This window comes from Syngnathus leptorhynchus, chromosome 22 (assembly GCF_054491065.1).
Source record: "Syngnathus leptorhynchus isolate UIUO chromosome 22, UIUO_Slep, whole genome shotgun sequence".
Lineage (NCBI taxonomy): Eukaryota > Metazoa > Chordata > Actinopteri > Syngnathiformes > Syngnathidae > Syngnathus > Syngnathus leptorhynchus.
In genome coordinates, this window is record NC_141216.1 from 1,780,087 (window position 1) to 1,802,385 (window position 22,299).

A 22,299-nucleotide genomic window follows, 5' to 3' on the forward strand; every position below is an offset into this window, starting at 1 on the left:
AAACAAGATCTCAATTTTATTCCAAAAAAGATGACATGACTTATTGATATCAGACCTCAATGTACACATTCATCTCTACTATCTTACATAGATTCATCAAATAAAACAGTCATTTAAATTTACATGATTGATTACACAAAAGAAAAAGCCAAGCTTGGAGCTAATCTTTGATCACCTGCAAATCTCACTGCAGCTTCTTCCGAGCCAGCAAGGCCAACTCCTTGGCCTTGCCCCGCTTCAGTTTCTTCTTGATGAAGAGCAGGTCGATGTAGACGATACGGTCCAGCACGGCCGAGGCGCACAGGACGCCGCCGTGCAGCGCTCCCGCGATCCCGCAGCTGAATACATCTTGGCCTGGAAGACAAAAGCCATGTCATTGGATAGCCCGGGTTGTTCCGTGTCTATCATGTCCTTACCAGAGAGATAGAGGTTCTTGACGGGCGTGTGGCAACGGTTCCTCGCCACCGCCTCGGCTTGGAAGCGGTCCAGGTTGTGCTCGGCCGAGTACATGGCTCCCCGCTGGGCGCCCAGGTAGTGCATGTTGGTCAGCGGCGTGGCCACGTCCTGGAAGACCAGCTGGAGGGCAAAAGTTTGCCGTTCAAAAAAACCCGGGTGTCCACCAACAGACTGCGGCCGTTCCCGGACCCAAGAACTCACCTTGTCTTTGATTTTTGGAAACAACTGACAGGCCCAGTCAAAGAGTTTTTCAGCAAATCTCATTTTGTAGTTGTGATATTCATCGCCACGTTTGCGAACCGTGGTATCCTTCCATTCCTCGAACCATTCGTACTTCACCATGGTCAAGATGGTCATGCAACATTTTCCTGTGGACACCAGTGATGGATGTCACAATTAACCTCCTTTGGGTTAGCTGGAGCTTATCACAAAACTGTGTTCACATTCACAGCAATGACCAATTTAGACGTCATGGGAATGTGAGAGGAAGCCTCCAAACAATATGTTCGCTAAAAGGCTAATGTGTTGCTTTGTACCAGGGTGTCTTATCTTGGCCTCTGGATCTTTGGAAGATGGCATGGTGATAAACATCATGGGGATGTTGTCTGGTGCTTCTTCTTTGCTCAAAGCAAAAAACTTCTCCATTCTACAACAAGCACAAAGAGGACTCAGCTATAGTTAAAAAAAAAAAAAAAAAAGTTCCTGAATGACTCCATGCCCCATCTAGAGAACCAAATAAGAGCTGCAGCTTGCTACGTACACTCAAACAATAACTCAAACTGTTTCTTTCCATTGATCACGTGTGGAAAAACTTGTAGGAGCGCTCCCAAAAGGAAGGATCCACACAGAACTCTTGTACAACAGCACCCTCTAGTGGCTGATCTCCATACGTAATCCCAACAAGGAGAAGCCTCAACAGAGTAAGTACAGTGGAAGAATGAAAGAGTGAAGAAAGCTAAAGAAAACTTAAATGTAAGTTTTTTTTGTACATTAATACATTCTTAAGTTTTTTCTTTTATAAGGAATGAAACGTACAAAATCAAAACACTATCCCTTTTACGTACGATTCGTCCATGTCGTTGTTTTTGAACAGCCAGAAATTTGTGGACTCCAGACCAAGCTCCTCCTCAGTGCCGTCGAACCCAGAGAAGACCAAGAAGGATCCTCGACCGTGCTTCATCATGTTCAGCCTGTCTTGGATGTCTACAGAAGAATATCATTGCTTTGTTCTGAACCTTGGACATTCAAAAATGGGATAAAAACTTGGCTTCTGGATCACCTGGCTTGACCTGGATCTCAGGGGGTAGAAGTTTTTGGAAGGTGGTGAAGATACCGCAGTTTGAGACAACCACCGGGGCGTGGAGCTCCACCTCTTCTCTGCCTTTTTTCACTTTCACACCTGTCCCATGACGCAGTGATCAGGTTTTCACTCCAGGAGTCTTTAGTTTCACCTGAGTTTCTACCTGAGCTTCAGTTTCTTACCATAGGCCGCTCCCTTGTCATCGACCAGGATCTGCGAGACGGGCGCTCGCACTAGGCAGTTGCCGCCGTACTTCTGAACGGTGCGGATGATGTTGAAAGCAATCTCACTGGCTCCTCCTTTAGGGTAGTAGGCCCCTCGCTTGTAGTGATGGACCAGAAGGGCATTTATCAAAATACTGGAGTCCTTGGGAGGTACACCTAGGTACAAAGACAAGTTGTTGTTTTTTTAAAACTCAGCAGGTCAAGACATTCTGAAGTTTGAGCACACACCATAGAAAAGATACGAGAAGATGACGTGGAGGTCCTTGTTGGTGGTCAGTGTGTTCACCAGGTCAGTCGCACAGGTTCCGGTAAGGCGGAACACAGGCGAGACCAGATCTGCGATTCCTGACTTCAAGAGGAACAAAGACAGCCACTGCGGGATAAGCTTCAGGGTTGCCAGGTAGTGAGTCTTCTTGGCTGAGATCTGGGGAACCGAAAAGTGGGGTGAACAGCTGATCCGTTGAGATAAGCAAGCCTATGGTGGTGTACCTTCATGATCTTGAAGAAAGTCTCGATGGCCTCCGTATCATCTGGGAATTGCTTCAAGAGGTGAGCCTTCATCTCGGTTTTGCCCGAGACGATGGTGTACTCCCGTTTGTCGTCCCCCTGGCCTATCTGGATGGTGTCGAAATGGGGGTTTAGCTCCTGGAACTCCAGCTGGCCCTCGGACAACTGGTCAAAGATGATGCGCAACAGACTGTTCTCGTGGAGCTGACCGATGTAGTGAAGACCTGTGAGGACAGGACAACCTTTTGGATTAGGGATTGGTATCGGGGTTTTCTGAGGAGCAGCTTTCGGGGTTAGCGTGACCACTAATTGATTAGCATGATGGGGTTATGATGTGAGTTATGGTTTTGAGTTCCCATCATACCAACGTCAAACTCAAATCCTTTCTCGATGTAGGTGTGGCAACAGCCTCCGGCCTGGTCATGTTGCTCCAGAATCAGAACCTTCTTGCCCGCCTTAGCGAGCGTGGCACCCGCAGCAAGCCCGCCAATGCCACTGCCGATCACAATGACGTCCAGGTCCCGCGGGACCTTGTCAATGCTGAAACCTGCACACATTTGGTTACATAAGCCACTGAGGAATGATGTTCGCCAGCTCGTGAACAGTCCAGACATCATAAATGTTATCATGTTGCGCAACTGGCAGCATGCTATGTACAGTTTGAAGGTTGATCTAGTTTCCTCAAGATATTCAAAAACAACGGATGAAGACAGATAGCATAATCAGCAAGTGATAAGTCAATTATGATCAGAACAAGCCGACGCAGTGCTGCACATTTGTTTAGTGGCTCTTGGCATTAAAAACAGGTCATTTAGATAAAACGTTGAGCTTATCTCTGACCCAAAATATGTCAGCGCAGATAAAACTAATTAGCCTTCAGATTTTACACACAAAAACTAACTGCATTTAAACGTGACATCTAAACGTTTGCTAAGTGTCACAGCGAGCAGATTGTTTCTATTCCTAATTTTTTGGGGGTTGCAAGACACAAAAAGGATTTTCGCCCAAAACTTTTGAGATGTATTACAACTATGCATAAATGTAAAAAAATCAAGCGTTCTTAGCTTCAATCAACATTGTTGAACTCATAAAACAGAATAAGACCGTGAAAATGTATGTTATCAAGATATTGTTTTTTTTTTAGATGTTTATACCTTCATATCTAAAGTTATCGTAATATTTGGTGAAAATAAACAAAATATAGAAACAGCTCATAAAAAAATCCAACAATTTTGAGATCTCGTATAAGATAGGGTAAAGAGTGTAGCTTTTGGTGTTTGTGTGAGAATTAGGCAATGTATTAAAAAAAAAATACTTGATTGTCTCACCTTGCTTGATGACTTTGTCCCGCTTCTTCTGGTCAAATTCTCGCGGTCCAGGAGGCCTGACAGAGTCCAGAGAGAAAGGGCTGCGCTTGCCGAAAAGGTACCAGTAAGTGCCCCCCAGCCACATTACCAACCACACAACAAATACAAGTAGCCACATGATGGATGGATAGATGGATGGATGGATGGATGCCACACTTGAATGTGAATGGCATCCCCGTCCGAAAGTTGCTTTTAGTAGGCACAAGCAACGGGGCGGGGAGTTAATTGATATGTAACACCATACGTGTCATAACTATAGTCATAAAGATAAGATCTCAGGTTTGTGTGACTTTCGACAACTGTGACACATTTTAGCTCTCATTTTACCTAGTACGTTATATACGTACGCCAAAGAAGTCATGACAGGTCACCAGGCGGCGCTAGTGTACAAAGCGCCCGTTGGACAGGCTTTGAATTGACGGATGTGACTTCAAGTTTCAGGTGACTCAAGGTGAGTGTGCCATTTTCTCAGGTAAGCGAGGATTTTCACACTTTAATGACTCAACAGCGTCACGCCCACCGCGACTGGAGGCGTTGACGGTAATTGTTTTCAAATACGGCCCATAGTTTGTCTCCTTTTCTCTCACAAGCCTTTTTTGTTTGTTTTCTTCTGTGATCTGCGGCTCTGCTGAGAAACTTGACATTCCAATTTATGTGCAGGCTGGACCACTCACCGTAGGCTCTGATTGATGACAGACCCTGGATGGAGTGCTACATGTGTACAAGGTACACATCCACTATCAGAGAACGTTGGCATGAGTGCCTCTCATAACATTTGAAATGTACTTTTTGTGATGTTTGTTTTATACCCGGTGGGCCAAGAGCCTGTAATAAAGTTCTGCTTGTTGCCGAGTGGCGAAGTGGTCGGCCAGAGGAACGAGTATTACTCCACGCCTGGACCTGAGACAAAGAGATTAGTAAGTAAAAAGCTAAATCAAAGTTTTGTGCAGAAAATGTTTTAGCATGATACATACCAGTTCGCAAGTAGAGTAGTGCTGCATGACCCAGGAAGCTGATTTTATTATTTTGCTGCATGACTCAGGAAGTTGATTTTGTTCCTTGCCTGTCAGAAAATAGGGGAATAAATTATTGGAATAAAGATAAAATTGTGCCATGAGTATTTTAAGTGCCTCACTTTTCAGGTTGCCTTAGAGCTGAAGCATTAACAAGGAAACTCAAGTGCTGTGGGCAGGTACTTGATGGTGCTCCACACTGGACGCAAAAAAAAAACAGATTCAAATTTTGAAACCTGTTAGCTAAAATGTCATTAACTTTGCTTCTCTTACCAGCAGAAGGCTTTTCAGGCAGCAGTGACCCAGGTGAACAAGCTCAGAGGCTGAAGACAAATTGTGGCAAGGCTTTGCACTTTGTGGACCAGGATTTGCCACCTCTGCCTGGAAAGAAAAAGGATCGTTGACACAATGACTTCATTTAAGTTTACTGCTTTTACTTTTAACTGTAGACTGGAAGCAACGGGTCGCTGGTGCACAGGAAGGCTGAGTTCCTGAAATGTTGACAAGACTCTCCAGGGTGGACACCTGCACACAACACAAACGAAAGAGCGTCAACTCTGGAAATGGAGGCAGCGAGGAACCTCGGCATGGTTTTGGAGGGTTGGTTCCTTTGACCAGCAGGTGGCAGATTTTCCAACTGCATCCTTACTGGAACGTAATCTGCAGGAAGAGGGAGGCAAAAAAAAAAAAAGCAGGTAAGTTCTTTTAAACAATGCCAAGTTTGTAGTAAGTTGTCATCTGTCAGCACGTCAGACAAGTTGATAATGAATGGTACAGGTTCAAAACCTTGTAGAGCCATGCTGCAGAAACTCGGTCCTTTAGCACCAGCTGGTGGACAAAAGGAGGAAGAAAAATTTGAAATGTTTGACACGTGTCAAACATTTGGATGCGTGCATGCGTGTTTCACCAGCGAGGAAACGAGGGCAGCGCCGGACGGACGTCTCTCCAACCACAGCTAACTGCTCTGAAAGACACGGTAACGTTACAACCATTCTGCTTTTACATTTTCAACAAATTGGGTTGAGCAAGAGTAGACCTACCTCCAAGTGTCTCATGAAGCCATGCGAGGACGGCAAGACGGCCATCTTGGACCCTGCAGACAAGAGAAAAATAACAAATGTTTGCTTTAGTCAATTTGATAAGATACCTTGCTAATAAAAACCTTTTCGTCATTTTGCAGTCAATCTGTTCCAGATGCAGGCCTGTGGACAGAAATAAGACAATTAGAGCAGTCGATTGACTTGAAAACTTACAGAAAGTGAACTTTAGCTTAAAGTTTGCTTCGTGTGGGGCTTGAACCATGATCTCCCGAACACCTGGTAAACTAAATACTCAAATAATATTCAAATTTGTGAGTCAGTGAGTGAAGAACATCGAATATCAATCAATGTACATATTTCTTTTATTGATTCTACAATTATATACAAATATCAGAGAAACAAATTTGAAGCACAATAAACACACATGACATCACCAGATCTAGACATCAGCCTTCATAATGAATTAATTGTTTTGTTTGACTTCATAGGGACAACCATTTTTATCTTGTACATTTTGGCAATTGTCATTTACATTTCGCTGAAATAAAACATACTGTACACATTACAAGTTGCATTAAAGAAAAACAGACATGTACAGTACATCAGCAAGATTGTTGTTCCAGTCTTCAAGTTGGACCTGGAAAAACAACGTTCAAGTCAAACGCTTCCGTTGAGTATCCATTGATTGACAGTCGAGTGAGTGCTACTTGTTGTGCTAGCTAACACTCCACCTCTTGTTTCACGAGAGCTAGCGAGTTTCCACTGACCTAACAACTAACAATTATTCTCCTTTCATGTCATTGTTTACATGTAAGCGTTGTACATATATACAGCAAATGGAGAGGTTGTAAAAAGTTAACATGACTCAGGCGATAGCCCAAATGACAACAACCTGAAGAGCTAGCTGCTCGCTGAAGCGGAAGTGTACGGTAGCCGAGAAAGCCCAATTCAAGTCACACAAAATGTTCATTTTACGCTGGGTTACATACAAGTGAATGGGGGCACTGCCTTCTTGCGGTAGCTTGGCGTCATTACATGAACCGCTTCATAAAGCATGAACCGCAGCCTTACACGATGCAAACCTTAGCTCAAAGTCTGCTTGGTGTGGGGCTCGAACGATGCTCTCCAGATCACCGGGTCAAGTTAGAAAGCATTCAACCATTTTGCCAGCGAAACACGCCTTTTTTCTTTTATTAGTGAAGAGTCATAGGGGACGTCTGGTGAAAAGGCAAAATGGACATGTTCATTTTGCGCTGGGTTACATACAAGTGAATGGGGGCACTGCCATCTTGCGGTAGCTTGACGTCATTACACCAGCCGATCGCCAAGCCACTACTGGTCGATCGCGGGAAAAAGGCAAAATGGACATGTTCATTTTACGCTGGGTCACATACAAGTGATTGGGGGCACTGCCATCTTGCGGTAGATTGGCGTCATTACACCAGTCGATCGCAAAGCCACTACTGGTCAATCGCGGGAAAAAGGCAAAATGGACATGTTCATTTTACGCTGGGTTACATACAAGTGAATGGGGGCACTGCCATCTTGTGGTAGCGTGGCGTCATTACACCAGTCGATCGCCAAGCCACTACTGGTCGATCGCGGAATATTAAAATGTTTGGGTTTTTTTCGCACTTGATGCAAACCACGGCGCTAACAACACAACGCAACACAACACAACAAACACAACACAAACACGCTAGCTCGCAAGTTCCCTCCAATTGTCAAAACAGCTCGAGTATGGCGATGTACGAGCTTTGGTCGGCGTTTTGAACGCACCGCAGCTTTTGGAAAGTCACAGGTACTTTTTAGACCGCTGCTGCGGTGCGTTCAAAACGCGACCATCGCTCGTACATCGTCATACTCGAGCTGTTTTGACAATGTTTGGGTAGTGCACTTTAAAATGTGGTTTTAAAGTTTAAAGTGGTTTTTAACTTTACCCGGTGTTCGGGAGACTAGGGTTCGAGACCCAACCAAGCAGACTTTAAGCCAAAGTTTGAATAGTGTGAGACTCGAACTCGGTTCTCCCGAACATAAGGCAAAAGCTTAACCTACTACACCACTGAGTGTTCTGAAATTCACCGCTGATTTAGTAGTTTTATCTATTTCGTGAAACATATACTATGAATACATAAGAAAACGCCAAAATTTCTAACGGCAAAATGGTTTACGACTTGGCTTGGTGTCCAGCAGCCTCGGGTTCGAGACTTGCACTTTGCAGCCTTTTCAAATGAAATAGAGCCATACATAAGATTCGAACCTGCCTCTCCCAAACTCAAGGGAAAAGCTATAACCTTTCGGCCTCTTACAAATCAAAATCGAGTTTTTGCAATTGAAGGTTACTCTGAACCTTTCCTGAAGATAGCTTCATGATTTGGGATAATACAGACGAATCTCTGCTGCAATCTCAGCAGCCTGGTCGGGGGGATAAAACCGTTGACTCCGAAGATTGCAGTGCTGGTTCGAGACCAGGTTTTTCCACGTAGCAGTTTTTTTTTCATTTATTTTTTCGTCCGATGACGTCATCACAAAGACTATAAAAAGCGTCAAGAACGCGACGTTCGTTCTCCCACTCACCTCTGACAGCGAGCGAGCGCCACGCTGCTCTGGTCCACCTGCTGCACAACCGCGTTGAAAAGTGACAAGGTGGGTGTTCAACGTTTGTTCACCTTTTCAAACTAACTGCGTTAGCTCTCTTTCAAAAGCGCGTCTTTGGCAACTTGCACAAAAGACACTCCCACATCATGCATACGACACTCGTTCGGGTCATGAAGTCAACACGCATAAAAGATGGTCAAAAAGAGCAGCCTTGTCAAAAAATATTTTGACATAGTCTGAGTTTCATACAAATTTATGAGAGTTGTCATGATATGAGCAAACTGAGACAATGATAATGATAACATTGTTTACGTGAATGTAACATGTACCTCCCTCCGGACAGCACACCGAGGGAGACGTAAAACAAGGAATAAAACACCAGACAAGTTGTCACACAAATGTTTATTCAGAACCACTGCCCTAATGGTCTGTTATGAAGTACACTTGAAAATGGCGCTGTACCTAATGAAGTGTCCATGTGTGACGTCACGAAGAACCGTGCCAATCAGGATTTGGGGGTGAGGGTGGGTGTGGCACTTTTCACTTTGACCTTTGTCGTTTACCGTAGGCACGCCGTCAGTTCACTCGCTACCCCCTTTCGATGTGCAACGCGTTTTTTATGCATCAAGACGGATACGAAACGAGACACAGCGGAATTAAATTAAAAACACTGCTGGGCCGGAATACGTTGCTCCTCTGTCTCTTTTGCGATCTCAATTGACAGGGGACGAGGAAAGGCTTGAGCACCGCTCCAGGCCTCTGAGCTTCAACGACGTTTACCAGCCGCCTTGTGAGCACGAATTTGCGGGGAGGGTCGCTGCAATGGACCAGTGAGTGTGCGATAGTTTCGTGATTAAATAAGAACCATGTCATCTTGTATCAATTATGAATTTCGACGACTCTATCATTCAAGTATTTCTATGTTATAAAGGTTTGTGTGGTGTTTTGATCAATTTACATGAGATATTACACTTCTGTGGTTACGGGTTCGCATCTCATTCTCCCTGCATTCTTTTTTTCACGTTACAAAAATATGCATATTCAGTTCAAGACTAAATTGTCCATAGATGCAATTGTATGGGTTTGGGTTTATTGCCTGGCAACCAGTGTACCTGGACTCTTGACCAAAGTCTTAATTTTAGGCTTCCACTTCTAATGATGTGCATTTTGTGGTTGCAGAACTGCTACAGTGGAGCACTACAAGGCGGCCATGTTGCTGAGTGGCGCAGGTGATGCTTTGGGCTTCAGGAACCAGAAGTGGGAGTACAATGAGTCCGGACCAGCCATTCACAAGGTAGGATCCGGCATGCTGGTGTTTCTCAACTGTAGTTAGGTCACCCGAAGCGAGGCGCTCTGACGTGACCATAGTGAAGATAGCTTCGCTGGCTAATTTAAGATAAGACAGATTCGGTTTCGTCTCTCCCTGGTCTGCAGGAGCTCGAGGAGCTGGGCGGGCTGCAGAACATCAAGGTGGAGCTGCCCGATTGGCCTGTGAGTGACGACACTGTCCTGCATCTGGCTACGGCCGAAGGACTCGCCACCGGTGAGTGCCCGTTTTGCTCATTTTTTCCCCTCTCGTTCTTTTCTGCAGTTGGCTGACAGGTGTTTTGGAATATAAATTTGAACCGCGTGTATTGCCGACATTGACCGTAACTTTAACGAGGCTTTTCTTTGGCTTACTATTGAACGCCGAGGATCGCAACTGAAGTGACATAAGTGAACTTTTTTTTTTATGACACAGGCATGAAAGGGGAGAAGCTTCTGCACGAGGTGGCTGCTCGCTATGTGGAGGGGATGAAAGACATGGAAGGGAGGAAACCGGGACCCTCAAGCATTCTGGGTAAGAATCTGTCAAGATCAAGACGCAACGTTACAGCCGCAAAATAAAAGTTATTACGAGACAAAGGTTTGACCAAAGTCTTACGGGAATAAAGTCGTTGTTTTAATTAGTGATATGTCAACAACTAGTTTTTCAAAATTTATTTTCAGGAGTGTCCCAGCTGAAGCCCGGGCAAGAAGGGGGCTACAGGATTGCGTACAACCCGGAGGGGACAGGCTGCGGCGCCGCAATGAGATCCATGTGCATTGGACTAAGGTAAAAAAAATAAATAAAATGTGATTTTGATTTTTTTTTTCCTTCTACCAAGTGAAGAAACAAAGTAAAATCACCACATAATCTTACAACAGGGCTTGGCCAACTGTTACTTGCATTCATTTGTTTTCCATTTTAGAATGGAGCCTTTAAAATGTATTTGTTCCTTCATCTCATTAAATACGCATACTCCCAGTAATGGTCCATCAGCCCGTCTCGGGGATGTTACGAAACGTGATAATAAATTTGCTCCCGAAATAAAAATGTATCGTATGTGACAAACCATCCCACACAACAAAAAGAATGACTCTCATTGTATATGTTAGTACAATAAATGTCAAGTTTTAAAAACATTGTCAGTGCTAATGCTGAAGTCAACGTGAAATCCTATTGACATTCTAACGTAATTAGCATCGACTTTGGTCACCGTTATTTTAGTGAGGAATAAAAATTAGCTTGGTTAGCCGTCGCCGCCGACGTGCTGCGTGAAAAGTTCATTTCATCTTCATCACAGTGAAGTGCGCTAAAGAGCAACATTTGGGCACCAAACGTTTCCATTGTCGATAGTAGGCGAAGTCGCGCGAGCTTTAGAACCAGCATACCTGTGAATGACAGAGGTGATGCAATGGACCAGAGCCAGCAGAGTAACGCCGGAATTGCGTTCAGTGCCGAGTTTGACGTCAAAACCGAGGAGGAGACTGAGACAGACGACGCCGAGGTCGTTCGGGAGCTAAAGCTTCCTCCAAAACTGTGAAAAGTAAGAAAATTACATTTGTCACAATCTGAGTTGTGTGTCAGATAAATAGTTATTTATTTTAAGTATTTCAGCAATCACCAGTTTGTGTCTATTTTTTCCCCCCCCTTTAGGTTTTTATACTTTTTCAAAGTTCTTGAAATCTGAAGACGAGAGCAAGAAAGTGCACACTGGCTTGGCCAGGTGCATGCAGCCAAAGTGCAAAAACAAGGGTGTGACCTACACCTCCATTTCCAGGGCACATCTCATGTCACACTATCAAACTGTGAGTTGAGGCTTTCACATTCATTCATTAGCATTATTGAAATGAAAATAAATGATCTTTGAGGACCAAGACCTGCTCATGGCCTCCGCACTGCACCCTGCCGTCCTGTCAAGGATGGTCCCCGACCAGGCCCGAGCCATCAAGGGCAGGATCCTCAGGGAGCTCAAGGCCATGGTGAGGCCTGAGGGACAACAGGCAAAAGAGGCAACCGCGGTCCTGCCGGACGTGAAAAACCACCTGGACATGGTTTTCAAGTAAGGGGTCAAGTTGAAACATAAGCGTCTATTCTCTACCTTTTTTTTTTTATTTTATTTAATTGCTATTCATATGGTCTTTTTTTTTTTTTTCTTTCTTAATGCTGATTCCAGTGAGCTGTTTGGTGCCGACCAGGATGTGGTCAGCGATAACATGGACCAGCATCGCCGACTGGAGACCCCAGCGAGAAGCCCTTTCCTGGGCCCTTTTCCCCACAGAGCAAAGGGAAGCGTGGGTGGATTTGTTCATCAAGTACAACAACCCCCTCCCCAGCTCCGCTGCCGTGGAGAAGATATTCTGCGCAGTCCTCAGACCCCAGAGAGCTGCCCTGGCTAGCCCAAACTTCCAGAAACTGGTGTTCCTCAGGGCCAACATGTCTCTGTTGGGGTACTCCAGCTACCAAGGACAGTTTGGGGAGGAGATGCAGTAACTTTTTTTTCCCCTGTGTTAAATGAATAAAATCATGTGCTGTTACACTTGTGAGCAGCTTTTTTTTTTTTTTTACGGACAGTCTTAAAAGAGTGGTGACAAACTATTAACTTAGCAACTTCTTCATCTGTCCATTCTGCCTGCACCAATTACTGACAGGTACCCGAAGCCTGACCAACTGTTGTCCTTGGTCGCCGTTGCTGTGGAAACGGGCAGAATGACCCACCCTCACCCTACTGGTTTTCTGGGAGCTGTGGCCTCTGCCCTTTTCGCCGCATACGCTGTACAGCGCCGGCCTCTGGCCACATGGGGCGTGGGCCTGCTTAATGAGGCCTGCCCCATCGCCAAGAACTTTGTCCGTGGGCGAGGCTACGCTGTGGATGAAACTGAGCGCGACTGGGACTACTTCTGCGACAAGTGGCAGTGGTATGTGATGAACAGTTGTACTACACTTTATGACGTTTGCACACTAAAGCAAAACAGAATCAGCTCACAACTATTGAAATACTAGATGTAACTGGTTCAATACAGAGCAAACGGTTTTGTCGCAGGTACCTGGATCTGAGGGGCATCTCCAACTGCGTGGGTCCGGTCATCTGGCCCGAGCCGTACGGGCCGGCTGAGAGAGACGAAGCGTACAAGACTTTCAGCCTGGCGGGCTGGGCGGGACGCAGTGGCCACGACGCTCCCATGATCGCCCTCGACGCCCTGCTGGCCGCTGGAGATGACTGGAACGACCTGATGAGCAGGGCTGCTTTCCACGGAGGTTCACTGGCATCATTTTTACCTAGGGCCTGATTGATGAGGATTATTTTGAAGCTGAGGAAAATTCAGATAATTATTCGGCTTGTCTTGAAAGCGAAGGGAGCTGTTTGAATGTGATTACCTTTGTCTTGTCCATGTTCCCCAGAATGCAACTTACAAGCGTGTGTGACAAGTTGATCTTTCGCATTGTGCCCAGGAGACAGCGACAGCACGGCCGTGATCGCTTGCTGCTGCCGGGGTCTCCTCTACGGGACCCGGGGCGTCCCAGAGGGCAACTACAGCTGCCTGGAGTACCGCCATCGACTTGAGCGCAGTGGCGAGCTACTCTACTCGCTGGTGCACTGAGCGCAGGCGAGGGGAAAGTAGGCCATGTGCAGATGTGTTGACTGGGGACAGGACGAGCTGAGCCGTCGCGTGTCTGCTGTTGTACTGGCGTCTAGAGGACACCGTGTCCCACTGACCGACACAGGAGTCGCAACAAGAACGTGGGCTGTCACATCATTTTGTAAGAGGCTGCTGCTCTATCAAGACGTCTAGTCCCCCCCCCCCCCCCCCCAGTAGTTGTTTGAAATAACCGTGCAAAGTTTGCCATCAGGTTTTAAGTCCATGTACTAGTCAATGTGACTAATTGGAGAATAAAATAGCTTCACAACATGATGTAGTTAAGTTGAAAACTTTATTTTTTGATCGTTTTGTTTTTAATTTTTTTTGTACTTTTTTTATATTTTATTTACCTAAAGAAGAGAAGAACGGGTGATTTTTTTTTTTTTTTTAACCGAGGCGAGTTGAAAGAAGCGATTCGTTAAAAGTCCCATCCTCTTCAAATGCCGCCTCCTGTCATGCAGTAAGTATTCATTCCGTTTGCGGGTCCAAAAGCCTACACACCCAACAAGGCCAAAACCACTCCGCTGGAAGATGAAACCATTTGTCCTGACTGGTCCAAGCGAGCAAGATGGCTCCTGCCTCAGAACAAAAGGAAGAACTTGAAGAGGAGAGCAAGATTTGAACGAAGGTTGGATGCCACTCTCGTCATCTTGCCATCTTCATTGTTTGCATTAAAAAATAACTTCTTTGCTTCCGGGGGCCAATGAACAAGAACAGCAGAGGAAGAAGTAAAACAAGAAGGTGCTATGAGAGACTGTCCTTCCCCGCTGCGCTTTCCTGTCAGTCTCCTATTTGGACGTTCAGTCTGCTCGTCATCCGGCGGGCCGCGGGGATGTCGACGCTCGACCCCGGGAACGTTTTGTTTTTGGGAGATAGAAGTTTAGTTTCCAGGTGGATGGAAGGAGGCCGGGTGTGTCTGAACCTGCATTGCTGTCAGCGCCAAAAAGAAAAATCAACTGTGGATTTCATCCAATGGGCCACACACCGTAAGATGCCCCGAGCAGTGAGAAACAGCGTGTAATCGAAACCTATGTGCATATTATATATTGATAATAGATTTCTATTATTTCTATATTTATTTTGTGTGGCACTGTTAGATGTTATTTGTTTAGTTTGAGAATAAAAAAAGTTTCATTTCAATCTTAGTTTAAAAAGTGTTTTGCTTGTGTTTAAGATGACACCTTGGTCAATTTGTGAATTTAACAAAAACTACACTTTGAATTACAGTAAGTGTGATGCAAAACACCACTTCTGAAGTTAGATGCATGCACCCTAGTAAATTAAAAAAATACATTTAAAATCAATCCCAAAGGTTTGTGTATTAAACTGCTTAAGGTTAAAAAAACAAAGGACATTTTTGCTCCAATTACAGTTTTGTAAATGTAAAAGGTAGCTGCGGTTAGTTTATCTTTCTATGTAATTTCTTAAAGACTTTTTATATCTTAAGTCTTTGTTATGATAATTTTCGATGACTAAAGTAAGCTCGACGCACACATCTGACTCCGTCTAAAAAAGCTTTACAATGACAGATCGATGCCATAAAACGCCACCAAAGCACTGCTTTTTAAAATCAAACTTCGGGAACCATCTTAGGGAGATTTCACAAAGAACGTGGCAATTCACACTATTGTCCTACCTTGCGGATGTCCGATGTAGAAGTGTTGGTGTGTCCCTTGCTGCGGTCCGTGCTGCGGGTGCTGCGGCACCGAGCCGGGCCCCTGCTGTGGGGGAGGCTGCAGCATCACTAACTGGGGTTGACCGTGGCTCCCCGAGTGGTGGGGACCTGACATGGCTCCTTGTACATGAGCCTGATCAAAAAAGGGACGTGACAAAAGTCAGATACTTTCTTTGGCACGGTGAGAGGACGCGTTCCTACCTGCGCCAACTGTCCCAGGGGGTACGTGGGCGGGATGCCTTGGTGACCGTGGATGCTGTAGCCCTGAATTGGGTACGAGCCCTGCGGAGAGGTGTGGCCAGGCGGCATGTTGGGTGGGGTTGGTGCCGACAGTGGACCTGAATGGTACAAGGACTGGGGCTGCGGGCCTGACTGGGCGCTCTGGGAGAAAACACAAGCATAACTGATTCATCGGCTAAAAATGGACTTTGAATGATTAAAGACAACAGCACGCATGTGAGGCGCAGGTATTATTCTGTCCACTTGGGGTCACTTTCCTCACATTCTACTGTAGTGAGGATCTGGCTCAAAGTCTTTAGGGTGGACTCACCTGTCCAGGGCTGGGCGCAGCGTGTTGGGGTGGGGGCTGGTTGCCTGTCGGGGTACTAGATGGTTGCGGTTGATGTACGGCTCCCGAGTGGTGGGAGAAAGACTGGGCAGCTGCAAAGACGATCCAAGCGATTCTTGTTAGCCCATTTCAAGGACATTTTTTTCAAAGAGCAGCTAAAGCACTTTACTTGGTATACATTGTGTAAAAATACTTTATTGCTCACCATAGATGCCTTGCTGAGGGCCTTGTGGCCCATCCCCCTGTGTCTGGAACTGTGGGCCTCCAGGAGGGCCAAGGGCTTGCGGGTGGGGACCCCCGCCTTGCCCTATCATCCGAGCTCCCCCTTGCAGCATGGAGTACATAGGCTGAAAGACGGACAGACAAGTAGGATATTATTTTTTGAAATATCGCGGCGAGACGTAAGCAACACCGTCGGTGTTCGTTTGCTACCTGTCCAGGGTAGGGTGACATGGCCTGGATGACCTGCTGCTGGCCATACTGCTGTGGGTTGTACTGAAGGTACGACTGAGGGTAAGGGGACGCAACAAGGGGGGCGCCGGCGGCTGATGCCGCCGCTTGCAGCATAGGGGGAGCTGAGGCGCCATGGTCAGAGCGTGGCGCCACCACAGAGCCTGAAATGGGATGGTGGACATGTTCTCATTGCGGACATTTGCAGGTGGCTATAAATTCGCCATTCTGGGATTGGCAAAAAGAATCTGGACCATGCATTCATTACCCTTGGTCCTGGGGTACTTTCCCTGGCCGACCGCAGACATGGTGTACTGGTACATTTGTGGGGTCTGGAAAATGAAAAATAAAGGGTTCACAATCAGAATAATACAATCAGAAATGGATATTTATGGAATGGGCTCTGCTTGTGTACCTGTACAGAGTGGATTTGCGACACATAGGACAGGTAGGGGGTGTTGTAGAGCGGGCCCTGCCCACCCGGGTGCTGAATGACCACGGGGCTCGGAGGAGTGGGTCGAGGCGGGGTGGGCGCCGCGTTGGGTTTTGTCTGCGCGGCAAAAGAAATGTGGTACTTGGTATGGGACCACATCATGAAATAAATGTACTTGCGAAGGTAACAGCTCACCATAGGCATTTGAGGTTTGATTGGATTGAATTCTTTAGCGTTGGGGTTTAAGGTGGATTTCTTCACTTGGCTAGAAGGAAGCCAAAAGATGTTAAAACAGCTACAATTACAGTAAAAATAATCCTTTATAAATTTTGTTTTAACTTACTCTGCCACACCCTCAGTGCGCTCCGACGTGCCCTCCTCACTTCCCGGGGTCCTGGCCGGCTGAGGGACTGCTGGTGAATGCCTGTCCGAAATGGCTCCAGCTGCAACCGAGTTGGGGGCACCGGGTGTGCCGGCTTCCTTAGAGGCTTCGTCAGACGGGAGCGGCGACGGATGAGGATGGGACGGACTAGGGGTGGCGGGCTGCAGCTTGGGTTCGGAAGCAGCGTGAGCGTCTAACGGCAATTTGGCGGCGCCGGCCTGCGTGACGTCGCCGACCGCGGGAGGAGTCGCTGCTGCGGGGGAACTCGGAGAGCTGGAGCTGCCTCCGCTTGGCTGGAGCTGGAAGAAAAAAAGAAAATCACACAGTTAAGTGAATGACTAAGTGAATTAGGGGTTGCTTTCCCATTTTCGTGAAACAGCAAGCAACCACTCACCCTAAATTCCTTGCCAAACTTCCGTAGCTCCTCGATTTGTGACCTTTGTTGAACTGAAGGGGCTAGCGAAAAAATGGATAGCAGGATTATGAAAACATAGTTTCGGGAAAGTAATTGTGGCGTTCCGGCTTTGTCAAGTATGTACCTTTGTTGCTCTTGGTTTCCTCCGTGCCGCCGGTGCTCTCGGCGGCGCGTTCTTTGGCGGCGGCGGAAAGGATCTCGTTCACTGTCGAGACAAATGACGACTTAATGGGTTGTACCGCTTCACTTGGCGAGCTGACTGACTCAATTTGGCAGATGGGCTGGTATTGAATTTTAGATTGAAGGTAACCAGGAGGTGAAAGTGTTGACCATACCATTTACGGGAAAGAGGGGGGCGGGCCCTGAAGTCTTCTGCGCAGGCAAGGAGATGGACGACGTGTCCAAATAAGGCGTGTCCTGGGAAGAGCCTGATTTTGGCGAGCGAGTGGCTGCAAGGACAGAATCCAAGTCATCAGTGGTGATGAAAAGGAAAAATTGTTGAGTAGAGGGGCAGATATTTGGAAATGGGAGGAACATGTACCAGTGGACTGAGAATGCGCGTTTGGAGTGCGGACTGTTCTGCTGGACTGTGGAGGTCTTTGAGCTTTGGGGGAAGTCCTGGCAGCCACTGAAAGACAAATTGCCATTTGTTTTGGTTGACAGCCCTTAACTGAGCACCGACGGGCAAAGTAGTGGTGATGACTAAAACGGGGAGCTGCAACATGCACAACAATCCCCCTGAAAATATGTCATAAGAAATGAGTTCTCAAGTGTTTTTTTTTTTTTTTTTTTTTTTTAAGATACATAGAAACTGTTTACGACTAAAAGATTAACAAAAATTGAAACACTGATGCCCCGCTGGATAAGAAGCAAAAATGTGGCAAATCCATGCCAAGGTCTTATCATAAAGTTGGTTAACTACAAAAGTGCATTACCTCCGTTAACTGGTCTACCAGCATCTGACAGGGAGTGTGGTAGGGAGTGGGAATGTGGGACTGCATGTCCATGGGGAGCAGGTGGGCTGGTCGGCGAAGGGGTGGCAGAAAGAGAGGCTGCGGAGGTGGGCGCAACCCCCGGTGAAGCGGGTGTGTATGGACTGCCGGGACCAGAGCCGGGACCCGGGCTGGGGCTTCCTTGGGGGTGGTGGCCAACATAAACCCCACCTCGGCCCGATAGGGGACTGCTTCGCTCTGATGGCGAGCCACTGGGTTGTGGGGCGCCCGTCGGAGGTCTGGGAGATGAGTTAGAGGAGGACGTGGGGGTGGAGCGGTAGCCCCCGCTAAGACGAGTGTGAGGCGGGGGACCGCCGGGTCCTCTCTCAACTCGATCCCGGTTCATCTCTCTTTGCCGCTGAGGAAAAGGAATGTACTTGCCCTCCCTGAACAACAAAATACAACAGTCCAACCGTTGGAAAAACCACTTGATTAGTTTGACGACGACGCCGAGACTACCATGAACACGGCTCTCACCTGGCCCCGGGGCTATCTCGACCCCTTTCGCGCTCGCGAGGGCTCTCGTAACCTCTGTCCCGATCGGTGCCGTCGCGCACCACGGCGCTGTATTTGTCCTCCTCACTTTTACCCTCGTCGTTCTCCAGGCCGACGCGGTGGCGGTACTGGGGGCTGGACTCAATCTCACTGGCCAGGCGAGCCGCTCGGGCCTCCCGCTGTCGATACACTTCCGAGTTGCCTCGCTCCAGTGGCACACTTGGGGGAGGATAGCAAACATTTTATTTATTTATTGAGTATTAATCACAAGGTTACATTATTGGGTGGCAGTTAGGAAGGTTACCACAAAGACTCTATTAGAAACTTACGTATACATGGAAAGGCTGGAATCATACGTTGACGTAACTCCGTACTTTACTTCATTGTAGCGGAACATCTCGTTGGCATCCCAGCCATTGGACTAAGCAGGTGAAACAACAAGGTGCATTTAAAAAAAAATCAAACATAACATTAGTGGAGTCGTCAATGACATCTTGAAAGGGCTCAGTGCAAAAGAAACCAAATAATACAAAGAACAGAATACAATTTTGGAGACAAATGCTCTGGCGTGTCAATTACATTATTTGATGCAAAAGCTAAAAGGGCCAAGAAAGGACTGCAAAGCACTTACTGCATCTGCATCCAGATTATAACTCTCCCCGTTGCTGTCGCCTCCCTCCCATCTCTGCAACACCTTTTCTTTGTGTTCTCCATTGACGCGTGTGGAGCTGATGGCCGTGTCGGTGAAAGTATCTGCACGCAGTTCAAAGCAATGCAATATTCAAACCGGCAACAGTAATGTCTTTTGTCTCTCGTTTTGTAGACCAACACACGGCAAACACTCACAGTTGGTAAAATAATCTCCAGCTGCCCTCTGCACTTTCATTCATCATTGTTTACACAGAGATGAGTAAACCATTGACTCAATCAAACACAAAAGTAACAGGGAAAATACCTCTGGTGGCAAAGTTGAGGTCTACGTCTCTGCATATCATCGTAACCAAATCGGAAGGGCTGAAGATCATGGTGTCGGTGATGTCTTCCCTCCGCGGTGGAGCCGACGTCGAGCCCTCCTCCTCCAGTTTGTGCACGGCATCAACGGCCAACTCGCACTAAGAATATTAAGGGAACATCGGGCTGCATGTAAATTGCAAAATCAATTCACAACATCATTGTACGAAGTAGATGTGGCATTTCAATTAAGGCTGTGCATGTTACACGCAAACAATGTCAATGCCTTACCCGTGAACTTAGCGTCTTGAAGATGCCTTCGAAGATACTCCCATTCTTCACCCTTATATCGCAAGTGGAACCCTGAGCGAGATAAGATTGGAAAATTAGAAATCACAGGAACATGACACCAATTGTCTGAACCATGGATAATCACCACACAAAAACTCACCACAACAGCTGTGAGAAAATGAAGCATTCGAGCATTGTTGTACACACCCTCAAAAACCTGCACAAGGGACAAGACACAAAGTATCCATCAACACTCCAGCAGCACATTCCAAACAAGCTGTCCTAACATGATGTGGCTGTGACATGATTGAACACATGTTGTATCTTTATTCCATTCGGTCAAAACGTTCAAACTTGGATGGCCAAATGTTTTGGGCCTCAATACTTACGGGAGAAGACTGGAATGATGGTTTTGCAGTACTTCGATTCCTGCAGAAGGATAAAACAGTCGTGTAAACGTGGTCAATTTACAGGCAACGATTTTAATTCATTCTAGAACATTAAAACTATATCAATGCTTGTAAACACTTTGTCAGATTTGGTCTTCCAAATTGCTACATGCACAGAAATTTGTCACCCATGTTTTATTTCTATTGTCCATGTAACTCGTTTTTATATAAACGATTGGACAAAAGAATCTCCAGCATACATTATACCAATTTTATTAAAGACAATGGGGGGGGGGGGGGGCTACGAATGTCCCAATTCGACCTTCTAATGATTCTAAAAATATCTAGATCGTGAGTGCATTTTCAACAAATCTCATCGTGCACAAAAGCAGCAAAAACCCCGAAATATAAACCGACAAAAGACGCCAACGCGCGACGAGGCAAATGTGTCTTGCTCAATGCAGCCAAGAAACATGCACGATTACAAAACAAAGGCTGAGGCCAATCAGACCAAAACAAACCCACCACATACACGTCAGAAACAACGGAGCGAGACTGACCTTGCGTTAGCCATAAAATGGCTTCAGAGATTATTTCATAAAACTAGCTATATTGAAATTAGCGATGCAAGTAAAGAGGATTGTTTTGCGCCGAGCTGCGTCCGCTTTCTGGGTCTTGACCGGCCAGATAAACTTTCTTTCACCTGTATGTTGATTTGCTACTTAATGGTTTCACCGAAGTTGAACCCGCCCTTTCAAGACGTTTTCGGTTCAGTTCAAGCAATACGATTGGTTCGGCTCATCTTTCAATCTTACAGAAACGCAATGGATTGGCCAGGAGAGAAGCTTCTGTGGCGGAGACGCGCCCCATTGAGCACCCTGAGCTTTAACCGGTAGGCCTTAGTCGCAAGGGGCCGACCCCGGGGTTTCCTAACGTGTGTAGCCCGGCTCACTCACCTCCCGGCCGGCGTCCTGTTGCTGCTGCTGCCACTGATTGGAGAAGACATACCGGGCGGGCCCGTGGTACCATTTGACGCTTTTCTCCCGCCGGAGTTGGGCTGCTGTTGTTTCAGCATGGTGAAGAAGCGCGGGATTCGGACAGTACCAAAAAGTGTCGAAACTAATAAACACAACCGTCCGACGCTAAGTAGCTTCGGTTGTAAACTATCTTTAGCAGTTGAGCCGGTGTCACCTCAGCAGTACCGGCTAGAGTAGCTAATCTTGCTAAGCGAGTACCAGTCGCTTGTGGCCTAAAATGTCCCCCCTTGCTATTTCTACCAAATGTGTCGTGTACCCTCAAAATGCGCCCCCGAACATGTACTTTGTGATATCAGCGGTTATGACAAAGCAAACGACGGTTCAACAGACACGAGTTTTCGTGTAATTATTTAGAAACGGCTAGGTGGCTAAGCATTAGCTTTGATCCTAAAGATGCAGTGAGGCGCTTTCACTCCGTCTTTTACTTTCTTTCCTTCTACGGCGTCACCGGCAAAACCTCCCGACTAAAAATAAAAAAAAGATAAAGTATTTGCCTTGCTTGTCAGTCGCTTCCAAAAGTGAAATGATTCAGGTTTCGTAGAGAAAACCTGCAGCGGACGGTCAGCACCACCTCTCGGTTGGTTCACTTGACTCAATCCGCGCGCGGCTAACTGGGAAACACGTCGGAAAGGGGTAGAGGGAAGGGGAGGAGTCTCGACGTGCGCGCGCATCTTCGACCTGACGTTCACGCGCACGTTGAAGGATTGATTGATTGGATCGGATTGTTCTGATTGATATCTCAGAATTGAGTAGGGTAGAAACATCGCTGTTG

The 22,299-nt window shown here is 46.6% G+C and overlaps 4 protein-coding genes across 17 annotated transcripts in view; 2 read left to right on the plus strand and 2 right to left on the minus strand.

Moving 5' to 3' along the window:
* The window catches only part of sgca (sarcoglycan, alpha), a 40,853-nt gene extending 34,383 nt beyond the window's left edge, over positions 1 to 6,470 (plus strand). For 4 of the 7 annotated variants that reach the window (XR_015063284.1, XR_015063291.1, XR_015063288.1 and 1 more), the window contains 4 exons: positions 1,275 to 1,376; positions 1,550 to 4,771; positions 4,997 to 5,046; positions 5,147 to 6,470. The gene's annotated coding sequence lies outside the window, so the exon portion shown is untranslated. Of the gene's footprint in view, positions 1 to 1,274; positions 1,429 to 1,549; positions 4,772 to 4,996; positions 5,047 to 5,143 lie in introns of all 7 variants that reach the window. The other 3 variants (XR_015063287.1, XR_015063286.1, XR_015063285.1) reach the window with 3 other exon arrangements.
* On the minus strand, positions 16 to 8,626 carry LOC147039186 (inactive all-trans-retinol 13,14-reductase). Of its 6 annotated transcripts, none has more exons than XM_085903505.1 (22): positions 8,485 to 8,626; positions 6,030 to 6,069; positions 5,908 to 5,960; positions 5,775 to 5,831; positions 5,654 to 5,695; positions 5,305 to 5,527; positions 5,141 to 5,248; positions 4,990 to 5,066; positions 4,829 to 4,917; positions 4,664 to 4,754; positions 4,529 to 4,565; positions 3,816 to 3,871; positions 2,852 to 3,034; positions 2,470 to 2,711; positions 2,209 to 2,404; positions 1,939 to 2,136; positions 1,736 to 1,855; positions 1,521 to 1,659; positions 993 to 1,102; positions 658 to 824; positions 417 to 576; positions 16 to 354 (listed from the first exon to the last, which is right to left on the minus strand). In XM_085903505.1, exons 9-22 carry the CDS (start codon positions 4,853 to 4,855, stop codon positions 185 to 187), a joined length of 1,896 nt encoding a protein of 631 aa, XP_085759631.1. In that variant the 5' UTR covers positions 4,856 to 4,917; positions 4,990 to 5,066; positions 5,141 to 5,248; positions 5,305 to 5,527; positions 5,654 to 5,695; positions 5,775 to 5,831; positions 5,908 to 5,960; positions 6,030 to 6,069; positions 8,485 to 8,626; the 3' UTR covers positions 16 to 184. The 6 variants fall into 6 exon arrangements, with proteins under 6 accessions (XP_085759631.1, XP_085759632.1, XP_085759635.1 ...); XM_085903506.1 differs by lacking the exon at positions 8,485 to 8,626 and adding an exon at positions 6,509 to 6,913; XM_085903509.1 differs by having other exon boundaries at positions 3,816 to 4,591; positions 8,485 to 8,625.
* Positions 8,411 to 14,483, plus strand: adprh (ADP-ribosylarginine hydrolase). Of its 2 annotated transcripts, XM_085903513.1 has the most exons (9): positions 8,411 to 8,553; positions 9,230 to 9,335; positions 9,685 to 9,799; positions 9,940 to 10,048; positions 10,247 to 10,345; positions 10,495 to 10,600; positions 12,460 to 12,726; positions 12,852 to 13,066; positions 13,262 to 14,481. In XM_085903513.1, the coding sequence occupies exons 2-9, from the start codon at positions 9,328 to 9,330 to the stop codon at positions 13,408 to 13,410; spliced, it is 1,068 nt and encodes a 355-aa protein (XP_085759639.1). In that variant the 5' UTR covers positions 8,411 to 8,553; positions 9,230 to 9,327; the 3' UTR covers positions 13,411 to 14,481. The 2 variants fall into 2 exon arrangements, with proteins under 2 accessions (XP_085759639.1, XP_085759640.1); XM_085903514.1 differs by lacking the exon at positions 9,230 to 9,335 and having other exon boundaries at positions 8,434 to 8,553; positions 13,262 to 14,483.
* On the minus strand, positions 13,723 to 22,173 carry atxn2l (ataxin 2-like). Of its 2 annotated transcripts, none has more exons than XM_085903496.1 (23): positions 21,447 to 22,173; positions 20,491 to 20,530; positions 20,262 to 20,318; positions 20,102 to 20,173; positions 19,815 to 19,971; positions 19,491 to 19,612; positions 19,189 to 19,280; positions 18,842 to 19,078; positions 18,308 to 18,750; positions 17,914 to 18,000; positions 17,708 to 17,821; positions 17,497 to 17,577; positions 17,352 to 17,413; positions 16,919 to 17,256; positions 16,771 to 16,840; positions 16,558 to 16,692; positions 16,411 to 16,474; positions 16,125 to 16,306; positions 15,898 to 16,039; positions 15,675 to 15,784; positions 15,326 to 15,505; positions 15,086 to 15,257; positions 13,723 to 14,379 (listed from the first exon to the last, which is right to left on the minus strand). In XM_085903496.1, the coding sequence occupies exons 1-23, from the start codon at positions 21,563 to 21,565 to the stop codon at positions 14,330 to 14,332; spliced, it is 3,126 nt and encodes a 1,041-aa protein (XP_085759622.1). In that variant the 5' UTR covers positions 21,566 to 22,173; the 3' UTR covers positions 13,723 to 14,329. The 2 variants fall into 2 exon arrangements, with proteins under 2 accessions (XP_085759622.1, XP_085759623.1); XM_085903497.1 differs by lacking the exon at positions 21,447 to 22,173 and adding an exon at positions 21,051 to 21,417.
* Positions 22,174 to 22,299: the final 126 nt, after the last annotated feature.

Bases quoted from the DNA above. Each gene is read 5' to 3' on its own strand.
- LOC147039186 (XM_085903508.1), bottom strand. From the start codon at position 4,855: ATGCAGCACTACTCTACTTGCGAACTG. The intron at 2,712-2,851 runs GTATGATGGGAA...CTGTCCTCACAG, and splicing joins AGGATTTGAGTTTGACGTTG to GTCTTCACTACATCGGTCAG. The intron at 1,856-1,938 runs GTAAGAAACTGA...GTCATGGGACAG, and splicing joins TGACAAGGGAGCGGCCTATG to GTGTGAAAGTGAAAAAAGGC.
- adprh (XM_085903513.1), top strand. The intron at 9,800-9,939 runs GTAGGATCCGGC...CCTGGTCTGCAG, and splicing joins CCGGACCAGCCATTCACAAG to GAGCTCGAGGAGCTGGGCGG. The intron at 10,346-10,494 runs GTAAGAATCTGT...ATTTATTTTCAG, and splicing joins GGGACCCTCAAGCATTCTGG to GAGTGTCCCAGCTGAAGCCC.
- atxn2l (XM_085903496.1), bottom strand. From the start codon at position 21,565: ATGCTGAAACAACAGCAGCCCAACTCCGGCGGGAGAAAAGCGTCAAAT. The intron at 20,531-21,446 runs GTGAGTGAGCCG...ATCCTTCTGCAG, and splicing joins AACAGGACGCCGGCCGGGAG to GAATCGAAGTACTGCAAAAC. The intron at 16,040-16,124 runs GTAGCAAACGAA...TCCGTCTTTCAG, and splicing joins TGTCACCCTACCCTGGACAG to CCTATGTACTCCATGCTGCA.